Here is a 17,498-nt window from a genome sequence, read left to right as displayed (position 1 = left end):
GGGTTTGGAATCGCTGTTCTCCTAGCAATCCCTTCACTGTGACCTAGTGCTTCTCAGGCCTAGATCCTATAATTCCTAGGTTATTCTAATTTCATTCATTTGTTTGGCCAAAATCTGTTACTCAGTGACGAAGTGCTATTTTCTGTGAAATGATTCAGTTATGCATTTTCCTGAAAAAAGAGGGAAAGGAGGAAGCAGGGAAAAATAATAATTTAGGAGATTACTTAATCCATGCAAGAAATAACAAGTATTTCAGAAACAAACATGTAGACACAGTGAAGCCTCATTTAAAATGAATTAAGTGAAAAATAGAAGAAATCACTCATGGGTACCTGTATCCTAGCTCTTCACTGAGGTGGATCATATGAAGGATATAGGATTCCTTGCTTGTTCCAGTGAGGCCAGGCAACAATAAGACAGTAGGTCGGGTGCTGGCATCCATATAACGCTTACTGTTATCATTATCAAACCAGTCCAGGGAAATCTGTCCTCCATCTGCAGTTTTAATAAGTTCACTGAAAGAAAATAATACAGAAGATATACTCCTTTAGTGTTTCAAGTCATGGTTGTTTTTTTTTTTTGGCCACACCATGTGGCATGTGGGATCTTAGTTCCCTGACCAGGGATCGATCGAACCCACAACCCCTGCATTGGAAGGGCAGAGTCTTAAACACTGGACAACCACGAAGTCCCACAAGTCACGTCTTAATGTTAGTTCTTAATTCTGTATATATACCTCACGGTATTTAGTCATCTTAAAATAACTTTTTTCTGCATCCATTAACATACACGTCACTTTCTTCCATTGCATGGATGTCACGAAATTAGTACAATAAGTATTTTCAGCAAGATCAGTAAAAAGTAGTATATAAAAATGAACTTCAAACTACTTCACATACTTATTTTAATCATTTCCTCATTACTCTGAAATACCCAGCATTTAACCCCTGTTTGATTGAGGTCACCCAAATAATTCAACAGGGAATTGATGAATAAGTAAACTGCAGATCTGGTCACTGCTCTTGCTGCCTTCACTCTATAATGCAGTCTCCTCATAATGCATATTGGCTTCTTAAAGGTTTCAAAGTACTTCTCACACAGTATGTACAACCTTGAAGAATTTTCCCAAATAAATAGAGCAAGTTCCAGGCAACAAAAGAAATTCCAGAAAGGAATAGATGACTCAGGAAAATTAATAATAGGCACCATTTAAATCTCTTGGTTACTGATATAGTCTGGACCACATCTTTTAACACCTTAAGGACATTATCATCGAAACCCATTTGCTTATCAATATGATAAGCATTTTACTGGGGTCCATCACAGAAAGTCCAAATTAACTGGCATCCATCTCACCCCCACCACCAGCTCAATGTACATCATCAAAGAAACTAGGTTCTCAGAGCCAGATGCAGGGCAAATTGGAAAAAGAGTAAGTCCCAAGCACCTCTCTCATCTCAGAAATAAACCGTTTACACCAGAGCACCTCCCCCACACAGTGAAGAAAGGTGACACGTGAATATCTTCCTGCAGTTGCGCGTGTGTGGCACACGTACCTTCCACCTTCATCCTTCCTTGCTCTTCTATATACTTCCTAAGCCAGAGGTTCTATGAACCAAACACTGAAAGTATGCAGAACACTGTGACTTTCAATAAATGACTGAAAAATGAAAATTTACATACTTCCTGTACTGCACCAGGGGCTTGGAAGTGATGAAAGGTCTCAGCAGCGTCTGTCCTCGACTCTCCCAGCACCAGACGGTCGGGTAGTAGGTTTCTGTCACCACGGGACAGTGGTCCTGAAGGAAGCGGCTGAAACTCTCACCCCCCGTCACTAACTGGGGCTTCTGTGGGGAGAGCCAGTATCAGTGAAGGGCCCAGAACAGAGCAAAGTTTCTGCCAACCGTAAAGTAGAAACAAGCGCAGACTAGTCCCCCAGCGCGCGAGACCCGTCTGATGAATAATATCCTTCTTGGAAGCCTGATGCAAGTTCTTCAAACACAACGAACCTAAGAGCGGTTTATTAAACCCCTCTAGGGAAAGGCGAGAGATGACGCCCGGGAGTCACTCTGAAAAAGGTTAAGAGAGCATCTCGGGGGCAGCTCCGCCGGATTAACGAAAGGTGACCGGGCAGCGCCACCTGCGCCGAGGTCAGCAGGGTCCCGCGCTCTCGGAGGTCATCCATCAGATGCCGGGGAAAGGGCCCCCCCGGACGGCCCCGGCCACTCGTCCTTGACTTGCCAGCGGCACCTCCGGCTTCGCCTGCTGTTGTCACTCCCGGCAAAGCTGCCCGCGGCCCTGTGCCAAGGCGCCCACGCCATCCCCCGGCTCACCTTGGCAATGCTGCTCAGGTAGTAGCAGGCGTAAGCGACGCTGAAGCCCAGGATCAGGGAGAAGCCCACGCCTGAACCGAAGAAACCCACCCGGACTTGATGCTCCAGGTAGTGCGAGAGCTCCCGGGAGAGCATCCGCAAGTCCATGGCTAGGCGCTGCATGGCGCGGGGACCGCGGGCGCGCAGGTCTTGGGGCGGGAGGCTGGCTAGCCGGCGACAGCGGGCGCGGCGCTGCCTCGGACCTTCCGCCCAAGCAGCTCCAGCCAGGCTGAGAGCGGCTTCCGCCGGCGGGCGCGGTCGATCAGCCCCGGGAGGCGCAGCCCGGCCCCCTGGCCGCCGCCGGCTCCGCCCCGGTTTCCCTCGGGCAGCCCCCACCGCCTGCCACTCAGGAAGCTTCCAAAAGAGCGGGGCCAAAGCCCGGCCACCGGGAGGGCGGAGGAGGCGTCTCCGGACCAAGTAGCCGTCAGCCCGTGTTGAACCCCCAGAGTGGGGGCGGGGGTGGGAGAGCGAAGGAGGAAATGGGCCTGAAAGCGCGTTTTCAGGTCCTGGGGGACTGGCACCTGCCCCGGTGACCTTGACCGATTCTGCCAGGGCCTTGGTTAATCCTGTATGTAACGAACTAGCAGGTTTAGGGTGCCGGGGAAGGATACCCTTTAATTACAAGATTTGGGGAATTCATGCATGTTGGGAGAATGCCCTACGTAGTGAAAAAAAATTCTACATCCCCCGAGGAAGCTGTGTTGCCTCCCGAAAACTATCAAAAGAGAAAAAATAGTCTACAAATAGTCGACGGTGAGGGCACTGGTACTGACTTTAAATCTCCCCGAATCCTTTAAGTAGCTGAGTATGCCTTAAATAAGAAGTGGTTCCTGAAAATAAATGAGATCAAGAGTAGGAACTGAGAGATTCAACATTTTTAAAAGCTTATTTGTGGTTCTTTAACGTTTTCAACTTATAGACACATGGAAATTCAGAGTTACCTAATGTACAGAGGAGAAACCATTTATGAAGTAGACCCTGCTAGGCTTATTTATGGCAACATGACTAAAGCCAGGAGCTGCTCACATGCATCTAGAGGGATTAGAAGATTTAACAATCCGTTGTTATGAGCTCCTTCCACCAAAAGCTACCAAGAGTGCAAAGGGGAAAAGGCAAGGGCTGTGTAGACTATGACAGATTTCACAGAATTGTAAATTAATGGTATAAATAAGTGATAGGGAAATGGAGTGGGCAAGAGTGAGCAGTTTATGTTATTTGGCTATGGTTTGGTGGTTGCAACAACTTGATGGTTGCCATTGCTCAGAATAATTGTTATCTTCACTGAGCCTGTGTTGTTTTTCAGTCTGTAGGAACAGTAATTTTTGCCTTATAGAGTTATTAAGATGACTAAATGAAATAATGTATGTGTTGGCCTTCACCTAAATGTAAGTAATTCTCTTTCAGTCACTGACTCTTGTACTTGAACACACCCAGAAACTCAAAGGCATATGGTGGTTGCCATGATGGTTGCCATCCCTGACAATTTACTTGCCACATTCTTTGCAATGCTGTTCCTGCTTTCTACCCTGCCCCACCAATAGATACATGTATATTTTGTTTTGCTTAAGTTTGAAGTGAAAAATATAAAATTCTTCATTGGCATCGCAGTGTGCAGAAAAGGTGCTTACCTGCAAATAAGCAATTCTGAACTCATCCACCAAGCTTAGATCATTTACTCTTTAAGAGCCTCCCATGTCTTGTCTCTAAAATAAAATGGTTGACATGGAAGAGGCCCAAGTTTCTTTCTGTCACCAAGTCCAGGCTCGCTCCGCTCGCCGCACAATAGGCCAATGAATCCGAGAGACGACGTGTTGAGGCGAGGAAGAGACTTGAATCAGAGTGCCGGCAGACCAACAAGATGGCAGGCTGGCGCCACAAGAGAACCATTTTATTGGGGTCTGGATGCCAGGTTTTTTACAGATTAGAAATGAGAGGAGATGAGGAAGAAAAGTTAAAAGGCCATTAATCTTGCAAATATCTCCTAGAATGGCAAGCCTCAGGCAGGGGATGTGTTAATTTCTTCTTTCCTGCCATCCACTGGTGAATAGGGTTCTGAACAAAGCACTTTAGTTTAACAGTCAGAGGGGCAGGAATCTCTGAGGCAAACCATTCTGTATGATTATAAAACAAAAGCAACAAAAAGCAAGTCAAAGAAACAGTTCCAATGTAGAGTCAGAATTGGCTTCCTCCCTGCAACATTTCCTGTAAGAAGCACATTCAGAATCTTCCTTAAGACAAGAGCCATTAATTCCAAGCAGAAATAGAGACACAGACATAGAGAACAAATGTATGTACACTGAGGGAGGAGGGGAGGCAGTGGGATGAGTTGGGAGACTGGGATCGACATACAAGCACAAAGACTCTTGAGAGTCCCTTGGACTGCAACGAGATCAAACCCGTCAATCCTAAAGGAAATTAACCCTGAATATTCATTGGAAGGACTGATGCTGAAGCTGAAACTGAAACTCCAATACTTGGGCCACCTGATGCGAAGAGCCCACTCATTGGAAAAGACCCTGATACTGGGAAAGATTGAAAGCAAAAGGAGAAGAGGGCAACGGAGGATGAGATGGTTGGATGAGATGGCAACTAACACACACAACAAGAACCCACTGTGTAGTATAGGGAACTCTACTCAATGTTCTGTGGTGACCTAAATGGGAAGGAAACCCAAAAAAGATGGGATATATGTGTATGTATAGCTGATTCACTTTGCTGAGACTAACACAACATTGTAAAGCAACTATACTCCAATTAAAAAAAAAAGAACCATTACTTCCTTTTTTTTTTCCTCTGTGGCTCCACCACCCAGTTTGTGGTGTCTTAGTTCCCTGACCATGGATTGAACCCAGACCCTCGGCGGTGAAAGCATGGAGTCCTAACCACTGGACTGCCAGGGAATTCCCTATTACTTCCAATTTAGATCCGGAGAAGGAAACGGCAACCCACTCCAGTATTCTTGCCTGGAAAATCCCATGGACGGAGGAACATGGTAGGCTACAGTCCATGGGGTCGCAAAGAGTCAGACATGACTGAGCGACTTCACTTTCTTTCTTTCTTTTCCAATTTAGATGAGAAAATGAGAGCTCAGACCCCAACACAATCCCAGTGATTTCTTCCTCCTTGTGCCCATGCCTTTGTATAGTCTTTTCTCCTTGAGCGCAGGTACGACCTGTGACTGACTTCTATCCAATAGAACAGGAAAAAAGTGATGCAATGTCACCACTCCTGGGATTACATTATCTTATATGATTCTAGCTTAGCATTCCCTAAGAAAGGCAATGCCAAAGAATGCTCAAACTACGGCACAATTGCACTCATCTCACACGCTAGGAAAGTAATGCTCAAAATTCTCCAAGCCAGGCTTCAACAATGCATGAACCGTGAATTTCCAGATATTCAAGCTGGATTTAGAAAAGGCAGAGGAACCAGAGATCAAATTGCCAACATCCATTGGATCATCGAAAAAGCAAGAGAGTTCCATAAAAACATTTATTTCTGCTTTATTGACTATGCCAAAGCTTTTCACTGTGTGGATCACAATAAACTGTGGAAAATTCTTCAAGAGATGGGAATACCAGACCACCTGACCTGCCTCCCGAGAAATCTGTATGCAGGTCAGGAAGCAACAGTTAGAACTGGACATGGAACAACAGACTGGTTCCAAATAGGGAAAGGAGTACGTCAAGGCTGTATATTGTCACCCTGCTTATTTAACTTATATGCAGAGTACCTCTTGAGAAACACTGGGCTGGATGAAGCACAAGCTGGAATCAAGATTGCCGGGAGAAATATCGATAACCTCAGATATGCAGCTGCTGCTGCTGCTGCTAAGTCGCTTCAGTTGTGTTCGACTCTGTGCGACCCCAGAGACGGCAGCCTACCAGGCTCCCCCGTCCCTGGGATTCTCCGGGCAAGAACACTGGAGTGGGTTGCCATTTCCTTCTCCAATGCATGAAAGTGAAAAGTGAAAGTGAAGTCGCTCAGTCATGTCTGACTCTTTGAGACCCCATGGACTGCAGCCTCCCAGGCTCCTCCATCCATGGGATTTTCCAGGCAAGAGTACTGGATATGCAGATGACACCACCCTTATGGCAGAAAGTGAAGAAGAACTAAAGAGCCTCTTGATGCAAGTGAAAGCGGAGGATAAAAGTTGGATTAAAGCTCAACATTCAGAAAACAAAGGTCACCGCATCCGGTCCCATCACTTCATGGCAAATAGATGGAGAAAGAGTGGAAACAGTGGCTGACTTTATTTTTTGGGGCTCCAAAATCACTGCAGATGGTGACTGCAGCAGTGAAATTAAAAGACGCTTACTCCTTGGAAGAAAAGTTACGACCAACCTACCCAGCATATTAAAAAGCAGAGACATTACTTTGCCAACAAAGGTCTGTCTAGTCAAGGCTATGGTTTTTCCAGTAGTCGCGTATGGATGTGAGAGTTGGACTATAAAAAAAGCTGAGCATTGAAGAATTGATGCTTTTGAACTGTGGTGTTGGAGAAGACTCTTGAGAGTCCCTTGGACTGCAAGGAGATCCAGCCAGTCCATCCTAAAGGAAATCAGTCCTGAATGTTCATTGAAAGGACTGATGTTGAAGCTGAAACTCCAATATTTTAGCCACCTAATGCGAAGAGCTGACTCATTTGAAAAGACCCTGATGCTGGGAAAGATTGAGGGCAGGAGGAGAAGGGGACGACAGAGGATGAGATGGTTGGATGGCATCACTGATTCAATGGACATGAGTTTGGGTAAACTCTGGGAGTTGGTGATGGACAGGGCGTGCTGCAGTCCATGGGGTCACAAAGAGTTGAACACAACTGAGTGATTGAACTGGACTGAGCTTAGCATACTGTGCTGTGCTTAGTCGCTCAGTCACATCCGACTTTTTGCAACCCAATGGGCTGTAGTCCATCAGGCTCCTCTGTCTATGGGGATTCTCCAGGCAAGAATACTAGGGTGGGTTGCCGTGCCCTCCTCCAGGGGATCTTCCCAACCCAGGGATTCCCACATTGCAGGCGGATTCTTTCCTGTCTGAGCCACCAGGGAAGCCCCAAAATTCTGGAGTGGGTAGCCTATCCCTTCTCCAGGGGTCTTCCTGACTCAGGAATCCAATGGGGATCTCCTGCATTGCAGGCAGATTCTTTACCAGCTGAGCTACCAGGGAAGCCTCTAGCTTAGCATACTGGAGCTAAAAGCTTTCCTGATGACCTTGAGGAAGCCAATGGCCATATAAACTGCCCATAGAGAGAGCCACATGACAGGGAACTAGTGATTGTCTCTAGGGTTTATGGGTAGCCTCTAGCTGACAACCAGCTACACCTCCAGGGAAATGAATTCCACCAACACCTTGAATGAGCTCAAAAGCAGATTCTTCCCCAGCTAAGCCTCCATATGAAAACACAGCTGACCAACATCTTCACTGCAACTTTGTGAGAACCCCCAGCAGAGGGTTCAGCTAAGTTGTGCTTGGACCCTTGGACCAAGGAAACTGTTAGAAAATAAGCATATTATTATTATTTTTAAACATTATTTTAAGCTGCTCATTTTGTAGTAATTTGTTATGTAGCAATAGAAAACAAGTAGAGAATATAAAATGGTCTTAAAAATCATTCAAAGATTAATAAATATCAGTGGCTCATTATTTATTGTAGAAATGTTTAAAGTAAAGATTTCAGCTACTTCAATCAATAGTTAAAACTAAGAAACCCACAGAGAGTTATTTTTTCTTTATACTTCTCTTTTTAAAATTGTCACACGAATATTAACTTTTTAAAAAGTTTTTAAAAAAAGGTTTTTTTTGGCTGTGCTGGGTCTTCATTGCTTGGGTGGCTTTTCTCTAGCTGTGGCAAGTGGGGGCTACTCTCTAGTTGAAGTGGGCAGGCTTCTTATTGCAGTGGCTGCTCTTGTTGCAGAGCACTGGCCCTGGGCATGCAGGTTTTAGTAGCTGGAGCTCCCGGGCTATAGAGCACAGGCTCAGTAGCTGGGGCCCACTGGCTTAGTTGCCCCGGGACATGTGGTATCTTCACAGACCAGGGATTGAACTTGTGTCTCCTGCATTGGCAGACAGATTCTTTACTACTGAGCCACCAGGGAAGCCCTGAACATTTCCTTTTTAAACATTAAAAAAGTTATATTATGTATGTAGGTATGTATGTATGTATATATATTTAAATTTGAAGCTGATTGTAAAGGAGTAAATCACAGGAAAAGATATAAAGCTAAAAGTAAGATAGGCTAAAACATTCTAAGGCATAAATGAAAACAAGTTTTAAATAGGAAAGTGAGTGAGTGAAGTCGCTCAGTCGTGTCCGACTCTTTGCAACCCCATGGACTGTAGCCTACCAGATACCTCCATCCATGGGATTTTTCAGGCAAGAATACTGGAGTGGGTTGCTATTTCCTTCTCCAGGAGATCTTCCTGATCCAGGGATTGAACCCAGGTCTCCCACATTGTAGGCAGACGCTTTACCGTTTGAGCCACCAGGGAAGCTTAAATAGGAAAGCATCTTCACAAATTTTGTATAATGTGCCCTTGTACCTTTTCTTAAGAAACAGTATTTAGAAACCAAGATCTGGGTCCTTGTTTTATAGTTATAGATAGATAGGTAGGTAGATAGATAGATACAGTTTTTTCTGTGTCTATCCCTCTGTATTTACATTAAGGTAAAGGTGAATTCAAAATATAACTCTTTTATGTGGACTCCCTGATGGTTTTCGGAGAACTTAATGGCACCCCACTCCAGTACTCTTGCCTAGGAAACCCCATGGACAGAGGAGCCTGGTAGGCTACAGCCCATGGGGTTGCGAAGAGTCAGACACGACTGAGCGACTTCACTTTCACTTTTCACTTTCATGCACTGGAGAAGGAAATGGCAACCCACTCCAATATTCTTGCCTGGAGAATCCCAGGGACGAAGGAGCCTGGTGGGCTGCCATCTATGGGGTCGCACAGAGTCGGACACGACTGAAGCGACTTAGCAGCAGCAGCAGCAAACCTCTTAGCAACGTTTCTGGTTTGTTTGTTTTTTTCCCTTTAATTTTTGGTTGAAGCAAAAATTCTACCTATAATCGGAAACAACATAAATCCTTAACCTCCTCAGTTATATGGCATTTCAGCCCCAGAACTCAGAGGACAGAATGGTTTACACTGACAGAGAATGCGAGAACTGCAAATCATAAGACACATTTAATGAAACACAAAATTTTACGCTACATTCAATTAAAAAAATATTGTCGCTCTATATGGATTGTTATTAAAAATTTCAGATGGTTACCAAATTATTTATTAATAAACCACTGTGGCCCTAAATTCCTCAGTTTTAATTTTTATTGCACCGATTGCAGCCTTAACTTTAGCACTAACAATCCCTACAACTAACAAAGTCCAACCTTAGCACTAATAATCTGACTTCCAAGTGATTGATTTCTTTGGGAGATGTGCTTTCCCCTAGGAACTGAAGCAAGAGTCTTGAGGATGAGAAAAGGAGTTAAAATAAGGAAGGGCTCAAGCAACAGGCAAAAAGTGTTGGAAAGGAGGAACAGACACGTGAGACCCCTTGTGGAGGTCTAGGCAAGAAGCAAGTCGAACTTTTTCAAAGCTTAGGAAGTGGTCAAGGGGGCAGATGAGTCTCTGGTCCACAGCCCAGCCTGTACTGTTTAGATTTATCACTGTGATGGTTAAAGCTTCCTCAAGGTTAATTTGTGTTTATTAGATTCAGAATATGGCAGCCAAGTAGTATCCACAATAGGGAGATGAATTACCCTGCTTCCTCCAAGGTAACTAGAGTCATTTGAGAATACCTTCCTATGGAGCAGATTAATTTGCAGGCTCTAACCCAACTGGAGGAACATAAAGTTGATGCTTCTTCTTCCTCCTTCCCCAGGGGGAGGCCAAAGACACATTCTGTGTAATATAGAATGACTAACAGATAGAAAGAGAAAGAAAGAGAAATTATTGCATGGACTCCAAGAGAAATGGTTGAAATCAAGATTGTCTTAATAGAATGTCAATATAATTACCCTCCATGCAAAGATGCAGCTTTCTGATCACATGTGGTTGGAAAGAGAAATATTTTTGGCCACCTTGACATCTGTGATAACACCCTGCCCTGTTAATTCCTAAATAGCTTGTTTACAAGCCAATGTACCCATAGTAGGCAAGTGTGGAGTGGTCATGCCAAACACTGCAAGGATGTGCTAAAATCAGTCCTTAAGCAAGGCAACTCATTTAAGTTAAATTTAAAAAAAGGAAAAGAGAAGAGTATATTCTTACCTTCTTAGTTGAAATCTCCAAACTTACCTGTATACACATTCACATGTGTATGATTGATGGTCTTTGAGGGCTTAGGAGGGGGACAATGATAGCCAAACACAAGTGAAGGTAATGATTTTTTTCCTACTTCATCAAAGATCATAACCTATGGTAGCCAGAATTCTAGGATGTCCTCTTCTCAAGATTCCTCCCCCTGATGTTCAAGTTTACCTTGGAGATACTGCATTTGGTTCTAGATCACTGCAATAAAACAAATATCACAATAAAGCAGGTCATACAAACTTTTTGATTTCCTAGTGCTTATGAAAGTTATGTTTATACCATACTGTCGTCTATTGAGTGCAATGATAGCATTATGTCTAAAAAAAATAATGTACCTACTTTAACTGAAGAATACTTTATTGCTAAAAAAACAGTTAACCATCACCTGACAAAGCTGCTGCTGCTGCTAAGTCGCTTCAGTCGTGTCCGACTCTGTGCGACCCCATAGACAGCAGCCCATCAGGCTCCGCCATCCCTGGGATTCTCCAGGCAAGAATACTGGAGTGGATTGCCATTTCCTTCTCCAGTGCATGAAAGGGAAAAGTGAAAGTGAAGTCGCTCAGTCGTGTCCAACTCTTAGCGACCCCATGGACTGTAGCCTACCATGCTCCTCCATCCATGGGATTTTCCAGGCAAGAGTACTGGAGTGGGGTGCCATTGCCTTCTCCGACCTGACAAAGCAGGTTGCCACAAAAGTTCAATGTGTAAGAACTCAGGATCTGCAAGGTTCAATAAAGCAAAGTGCAATAAAATGACGGATGCCTGTGCACAGATTTTTATAACTCCCTTCCCATGTGACTATGATGGCACGTCATTTCTGTGATTATGTTGCTTTCTATGGCAAAGGTGAAGTGATTTTGCAGATGTAATTGAGGTCTGTAATCAGTTGACTTTGAGTTAATTGAAGAGGAGATTATCCTGGTTGGACGGACATGAGTTTGAGCAAGTTCTCAGAGATGGTGAAGGACAGGAAAGCCTGGCATGCTGCGGTCCATGGGGTCGCAAAGAGTCCTACATGACTGAGCAACTGAACAACAACAGTAAATCAGATGAGCCTTTTAAAAGAGGGTGAGAAGAATCTCTGCTGGCCTTTTTTAAAAAAATATTTATTTATTTGGCCATTTCAGGTCTTAGTTGTGACATGCAAACTCTTAGTCAAGGCATGTGAGATCTAGTTCCCAGACCAGGGAAGGAACCCAGACCCCTATCCTGGGAGCACGGAGTCTCAGCCGCTGGACCACCAAGAAAGGCCCTCTGGTGGCCTTTAAGAATCAAGTCTCCATGAGTTCTAAAGAGGCAAGAAAATGAATTCTCCAAATAACCTTGTGAACTTGGAAGAGGACTTTAAGCCTCAGATAAAAGTACAGCCTTGACCATTGAGTAGAATGTTAGCAGTGAGTTTTTCATAAGTGATGTTCATCATGATGAGAAAATTCCCTTCTACTCCTAGTTTGTTGAAGGTTTTCATCATGAAAAGGTGCTGGATATTTTCTTTTCTTTTTTTTTTTTGATAGGTAAGAAGTGGATTTATTCCGATACAGAGAGAAGCACACTCCACAGACAGACTGTGGGCCATCACAGAGGGTGAAAGTGGCCCTGGATATTTTCAAATGCTTTTTCAGCATTAAATGAGATGATCATGTGTTTTTTTTCCCCCCTTCATTCTGGTAATGTGGTATAGTTTTCATAAGTTAAACCACTCTTGTCTTCTGGGATAAATTCCACTTGTTCATGATGTATACTCCTCTTAGCATGCTGCTGGGTTAGGTTTGTTACTATTTTGTTGAAGATTTTTTCCTTCCATATTCATAAGGGATATTGGTCTTCACTTGCCCTTTGTTGTGTTGGTTTTAGTATCAGGGTAAAATTGGGGTCACAGAGTAAGTTAGGAAATGCTTCTTCCTTTTTTATTTTTTGTAGGAGCTTGAGAAGTGTTTGGTGTTAATTCTTGGAATATTTGGTAGAGTTCACCAGTGAAACCTTCTGGCCCTAGGCTCTTTTGGGGAGAAAGTTTTTGATTTCTGTTTCAATTTTTACTTGTTATGAGTCAGTTCACATTTTTCTGTTTCTTCTTCCTTTTTTTTTGGCTGCTCCAGGCAGCTTGTGGGATCTCAATTACCCAACCAGGGAGTGAACCCTAGCCATGGCAGTGAAAGTGCCAAATTCTAACTATTAGAACACCAGGAACTCTCCCCAGTTTTTCTCTTCTTGAGTCAGTTTTGGTAGTATGTATTTTCCTAGGAGTTTGTCCATTTTGTTTAATTATCTAATTAGTTAGCATATAGTTGGTCATGAAAGTGAAAGTCACTGTGTAGTGTTTGACTCTTTGAGACTCCATGGACTATACAGACCATGGAATTCTCCAGGCCAGAATACTCGAGTGGGTAGCCTTTCCCTTCTCCAGGGGATCTTCCCAACCCAGGGATCCAACCCAGGTCTCCTAAATTGCAGGTGGATTCTTTACCAGCTGAGCCTCCAGGGAAGCCCATAGTTGGTCATAGTATATTTCAATAATATTTTTTGCCTCTGTTAGGTCCCCACTTTCAATTTGATTTTAGTTGATTTACATCGTCTTTGTTTTTCTTAGTCTAGCTAAATGTTTGTTCCTTTCGTTGTTTTCGAAGAATTAACTTTTGGTTTTATTGGTTCTTTTGTTTTTCTATTCTTTATTTCATTTATCTCTGCTCTAATCTTTATTATCTTCCTTGGGCTAGCTTTGGGTATAACTTGCTCCTTTCTTTTAGTTAATTGGGGTATTGTGGTTATGGTTTAGTTGCTAAGTTGTGTCAGGCTCTTGCAACCCCATGGACTGTAGCCTGCCAGATTTATCTGTCCATGGGATTTTCCAGGCAAGGATACTGAAGTGGGTTGTCATTTCCTTCTCCAGATCTTCCAGACCTAGGGATCGAACCAGGTCTCCTGTGTTGCAGGTGGTCTCCTGCATTGCAGGAGGGTTCTCTCCTGACTGAGCCACCAGGGAAGCCATTGATTTGGCTTCTTCTTTTTTGATGTGAGCATTTTCAGCTATACATTTCTCTCTGAGCACTGCTTGTGCTACATTCCCATGAATTTTGACATATTTTCATTTTCATTCATCTTCAATTATTTTCTACTCTTTCTTTGGATTTCTTCTTTGACTCACAGGTTGTTTAAGAGTGTGATCCATTTCCACACATTTGCAAAATTTCCAAGTTTCCTTCTGCTATTAGTTTCATTCCATTCATTCCATGGTTTTACAGGATACTGTGTATAATTTTCAATCTTTTAAATTTATCAAGATTGTTTTGTGGCCTAACGTAGACCTGGGAGGATCTTTTCATGTTTAGCTGAGAAGAACATGCACTCTTGTTGTTGGGTAGTGTATTCTATAGATGTCTGTTAGGTCCATTTGGCTCATAGTGTTGAATATTTCCATAGTGAATATTTCCATCTTCTGTGAGGTTGTTCCATCCATTACTGACATAGCATATTGGAGTCTTTGATTATTGTAGAACTGTTTATCCCTTCAATTCTGCCACTTTTTAGATTGATATATTTAGGTTGATGCATATAGATGAATATACGTTTATAGGGCTTCGCTGGTGGCTCAGTGGTAAAGAATCTGCCTGCCAATGCAGGAGACTTGGGTTCAATCCCTGGGTCAGGGAAGATTCCCTGGAGAAAGAAATGACAACCCCCTCCAGTATTCTTGCCTGGGAAATCCCATGGACAGAGGAGCCTGGCAAGCTACAGTCTATGGGGTGACAAAGAGTCAGAGACAACTTAGCGACTAAACAACAACAGTATTTATAATTGTTATATCTTTTTGAAGGACTGACCTCCTCAGCAATATATAATGTCTTTGTTTTTATAAATAACTTTTTACTTAAAGTTTTTGTTTTTATTTATTTATTTATTCTGCTACACTGTGCAGCTTGTGGGATGTTAGTTCCCCAACCAGGGCTTGAACCCAGGCCTTCGGCAGTGACAGTGAAGAATCCTAACTACTGGACTGCCAGGAAATTCTCTAAAGTTTTAGTTTTGTCAGTTATTCGTCTGGCTATTCTGCTCTCTTTTGGTCACTATTTATATGTTATAGTGGGTTCAACAGGGACAGCAAAAAGATCTGTTTCAGTCCTGATACTTGTGATTGTGACCTTAGCTGGAAATAGGGTCTTTGCTGCAGTTGGGTTAAGGGTCTTGAGACAAGATCATTTTGATCTTAGGGTGGGCCTTAAATCCAATGATAGAAGTCCCTGTAAGAGAAAGGGGAGGGAATGTGAGAGGCACACAGGGAAAAAGGCAATGTGAAGATGGCGGCACAGATTGATGTGATTTCTCTACAAGCCATGGTATTCCAATGATACTAGGAGCCACCAGCAGCTACAAGAGAGGCATGGGATGGATTCTCCATCAGCACCTGGAAGGAACTAACCTGGCTGGTGCCTTTATTTTGGACTCCTGGGCTCCAGCACTACAAGAGAATCAATCCGCATTGTTTTCAGCAACCCAGGTTATGGTAATTTGTCACAGAGAACTAATATACATGGAATATATTTTTCCATCCTTTCATTTTCCACTTATTTGTATCTTTGTTACCAAAGTGAATCCCTTAGTATATAGTTGGATTATGTTTTGTACTTATGTTTTCTCCACCCAGCCACCCTCTGTCTTGTTTTTAAAAACAGCTTTGTTGTTGTCATCTAGTTGCTAAGTCATGTCTGACTCTTTGTGACCCTGATCTCAGTGAGGCAGTAGTGAACCGTGGTATGAAGTGAAATCTTAATTCCCTGACCAGGAACTGAACCTGGGAGGCCTGAATTAGAACCAGGGATCCTAGCCTCCAGACAAGCAAGGGTTAGAGGCTAGAAGCTATTTTTCCCTGGATGGTTGCATTTATCACAGAGGCAGAAACTGTAAATGCAGGTACAAAGTTTATTATTAGAGACATAGCACAATAACAAGTGAGAGAGCACGTGGAGAAACAGTTGCAGTTAAGGCCGAAGCGAGGCAGAGATGCACACCTGGAGAGGAAGAGTGTCCCCCCTCAGCGAGGAGGAGTGCAGTGAAGAGGTGGTTAAGTCATTTATACAGGGCAGTTCTTCTGGGTCTTTGTCTTCCTTCGGGCCAATTATCTGGTTTCTTTTTCCACCCCACCTCCCCTGGGACACTCCCCTGGATGTGCTTGCATCCTTCAGCCAAAATGGATCTCGAAGTGAAGGCTTCTGGGAGGAGCAAGACAATTAAGGCCTGGCATTATTCCTTGACTTTTGACCCAAAAGGAGCCTTTCTGAGGATGTGTAGTGTCTCCCTTGTCCCAAAGAAGGGGGAGTGGAGATTCCTTAGTCCTTTACTCAAACAGAGTTTTGCCTCTCTTTGTCTTTGCCATGACTGTTTCCTTGACTGTTGCCACAACTATTACCTTAAGGTGTTTACAAGAGACAAACACTGGCTATTTACACTGTTTCTGTCGTTACTTCCATTTCAGAGGGCAAAAAGGAGGCTGATTGTAAATGCCTTAACTGGACCCCACCTATCTCTTGCCTCAGAAAATGCTAACAGTTGTTAACTATCCAGCGTGAAGCCCACTTATTCGTGCTGCATGAAATGTAAACAGGAAGCCAGTTGTGTCTAACATGGAGCCCATCTATCTCCTACAGCAACCCCATGGACTGTAGCCCACAGGCTCCTCCATCCATGGGACTTCCCAAGCAAGAATACTGGAGTGGGTTGCCATTTCCTTCTCCAGGGGATCTTCCCTACCCAGGGACTGAACTCAAGTCTCCTGCATTGACACACAGATTCTTTACCACTGAGCTACCTAGAGAGCCAAAAACAGTTTTACTGAGGTATAATGCATATACCATACAATTCACCAATTTAGAGTGTATAACTCAATAGTTTTTAGTATATTACATCATAAATTTGAAAAAATTATAAATTTATGTAGTAAAAACATATGCTGTTTTGTTATCAATATATGTATTATACATAAAACAAATACATAAAACAAACTTGTCACATTAACCATTTTTAAGTGTAAAATTCAGTGACATTAATTATATTTTCATGTAATCAAGCACATTTCATGTGCTATGAAATCATCACCACTTCCATTTCCAAAATGTTCTTATTGCCCCGAGCAGAAACTCTGTAACCACTGAGCAGTAACTCCTCAATGCTTTTCCACCAACCTCTCTGCTGAATTCTAATTTACTTGCTATCTCTATTAACTTGAATATTATAGGTGCCTCATATAAATGGGATCATACAATATTTATCCTTTTCTGTCTGGCATACTTTACTTATTATAATGCTTTCAAGGTTCATCCATGTTATAGCATCAGAACATCACTTGTTTTTACAGCTAAATAATAGTCCATTGTATGTATATACCACATCTTGTTTGTCCATTCATCTGTTGATGAACACCTGGAGTGTTTCCACCTTTTGGCTATTATAAATTACATTGTCATACAAATATTTGTTTGAGTGAAGGCTTTCAATTTCTTTGGGTATATACCTAGAGGTGGAATAGCTGGGTGGCTTCCCAGCTGGTACTAGTGGTAAAGAACCTGCCTGCCAATGCAGGAGAGTTGGGAGACGTGGATTTGATCCCTGGGTCAGGAAGATCCCCTGGAGAAGGGCATGGCAACCCACTCCAGTATTATTGCCTAGAAAATCCCATGGAGAGAGGAGCCTGGCAGGCTAGAGTCCATTGGGTTGCAAAGAGTCAGACACAACTGAAGTGACTTAGCATGCACACGTGGAATTGCTGGATCATATTATAATTCTTGTTTATTATATTTTTATTGTGTCAAAATACACATA

General features: G+C 43.1%; 1 protein-coding gene across 6 annotated transcripts in view; it reads right to left on the bottom strand.

The window, feature by feature from the left end:
* Positions 1–2,609, bottom strand: part of ABHD3 (abhydrolase domain containing 3, phospholipase) — a 65,804-nt gene extending 63,195 nt beyond the window's left edge. For all 6 annotated transcript variants that reach the window (XR_014074881.1, XR_014074882.1, XR_014074883.1 and 3 more), the window contains exons 1-3: positions 2,334–2,609; positions 1,684–1,847; positions 333–515 (exon numbers count right to left, since the gene is read on the bottom strand). Coding sequence is in view for 3 of the 6 variants with exons in the window: in XM_081562763.1 (XP_081418889.1) it covers positions 333–515; positions 1,684–1,847; positions 2,334–2,495 (509 nt within the window). In the remaining 3 variants the exon portion in view is untranslated. The remainder of the gene's footprint in view (positions 1–332; positions 516–1,683; positions 1,848–2,333) is intronic.
* Between the last annotated feature and the right edge of the window lie 14,889 nt (positions 2,610–17,498).

This window comes from Giraffa tippelskirchi, chromosome 14 (assembly GCF_054371585.1).
Source record: "Giraffa tippelskirchi isolate mGirTip1 chromosome 14, T2T-mGirTip1v1.2.pri, whole genome shotgun sequence".
Taxonomy (NCBI): domain Eukaryota; kingdom Metazoa; phylum Chordata; class Mammalia; order Artiodactyla; family Giraffidae; genus Giraffa; species Giraffa tippelskirchi.
The sequence above is the reverse complement of the archived record's forward strand: the minus strand, read 5'-3'. Positions and strand labels throughout refer to the sequence as shown.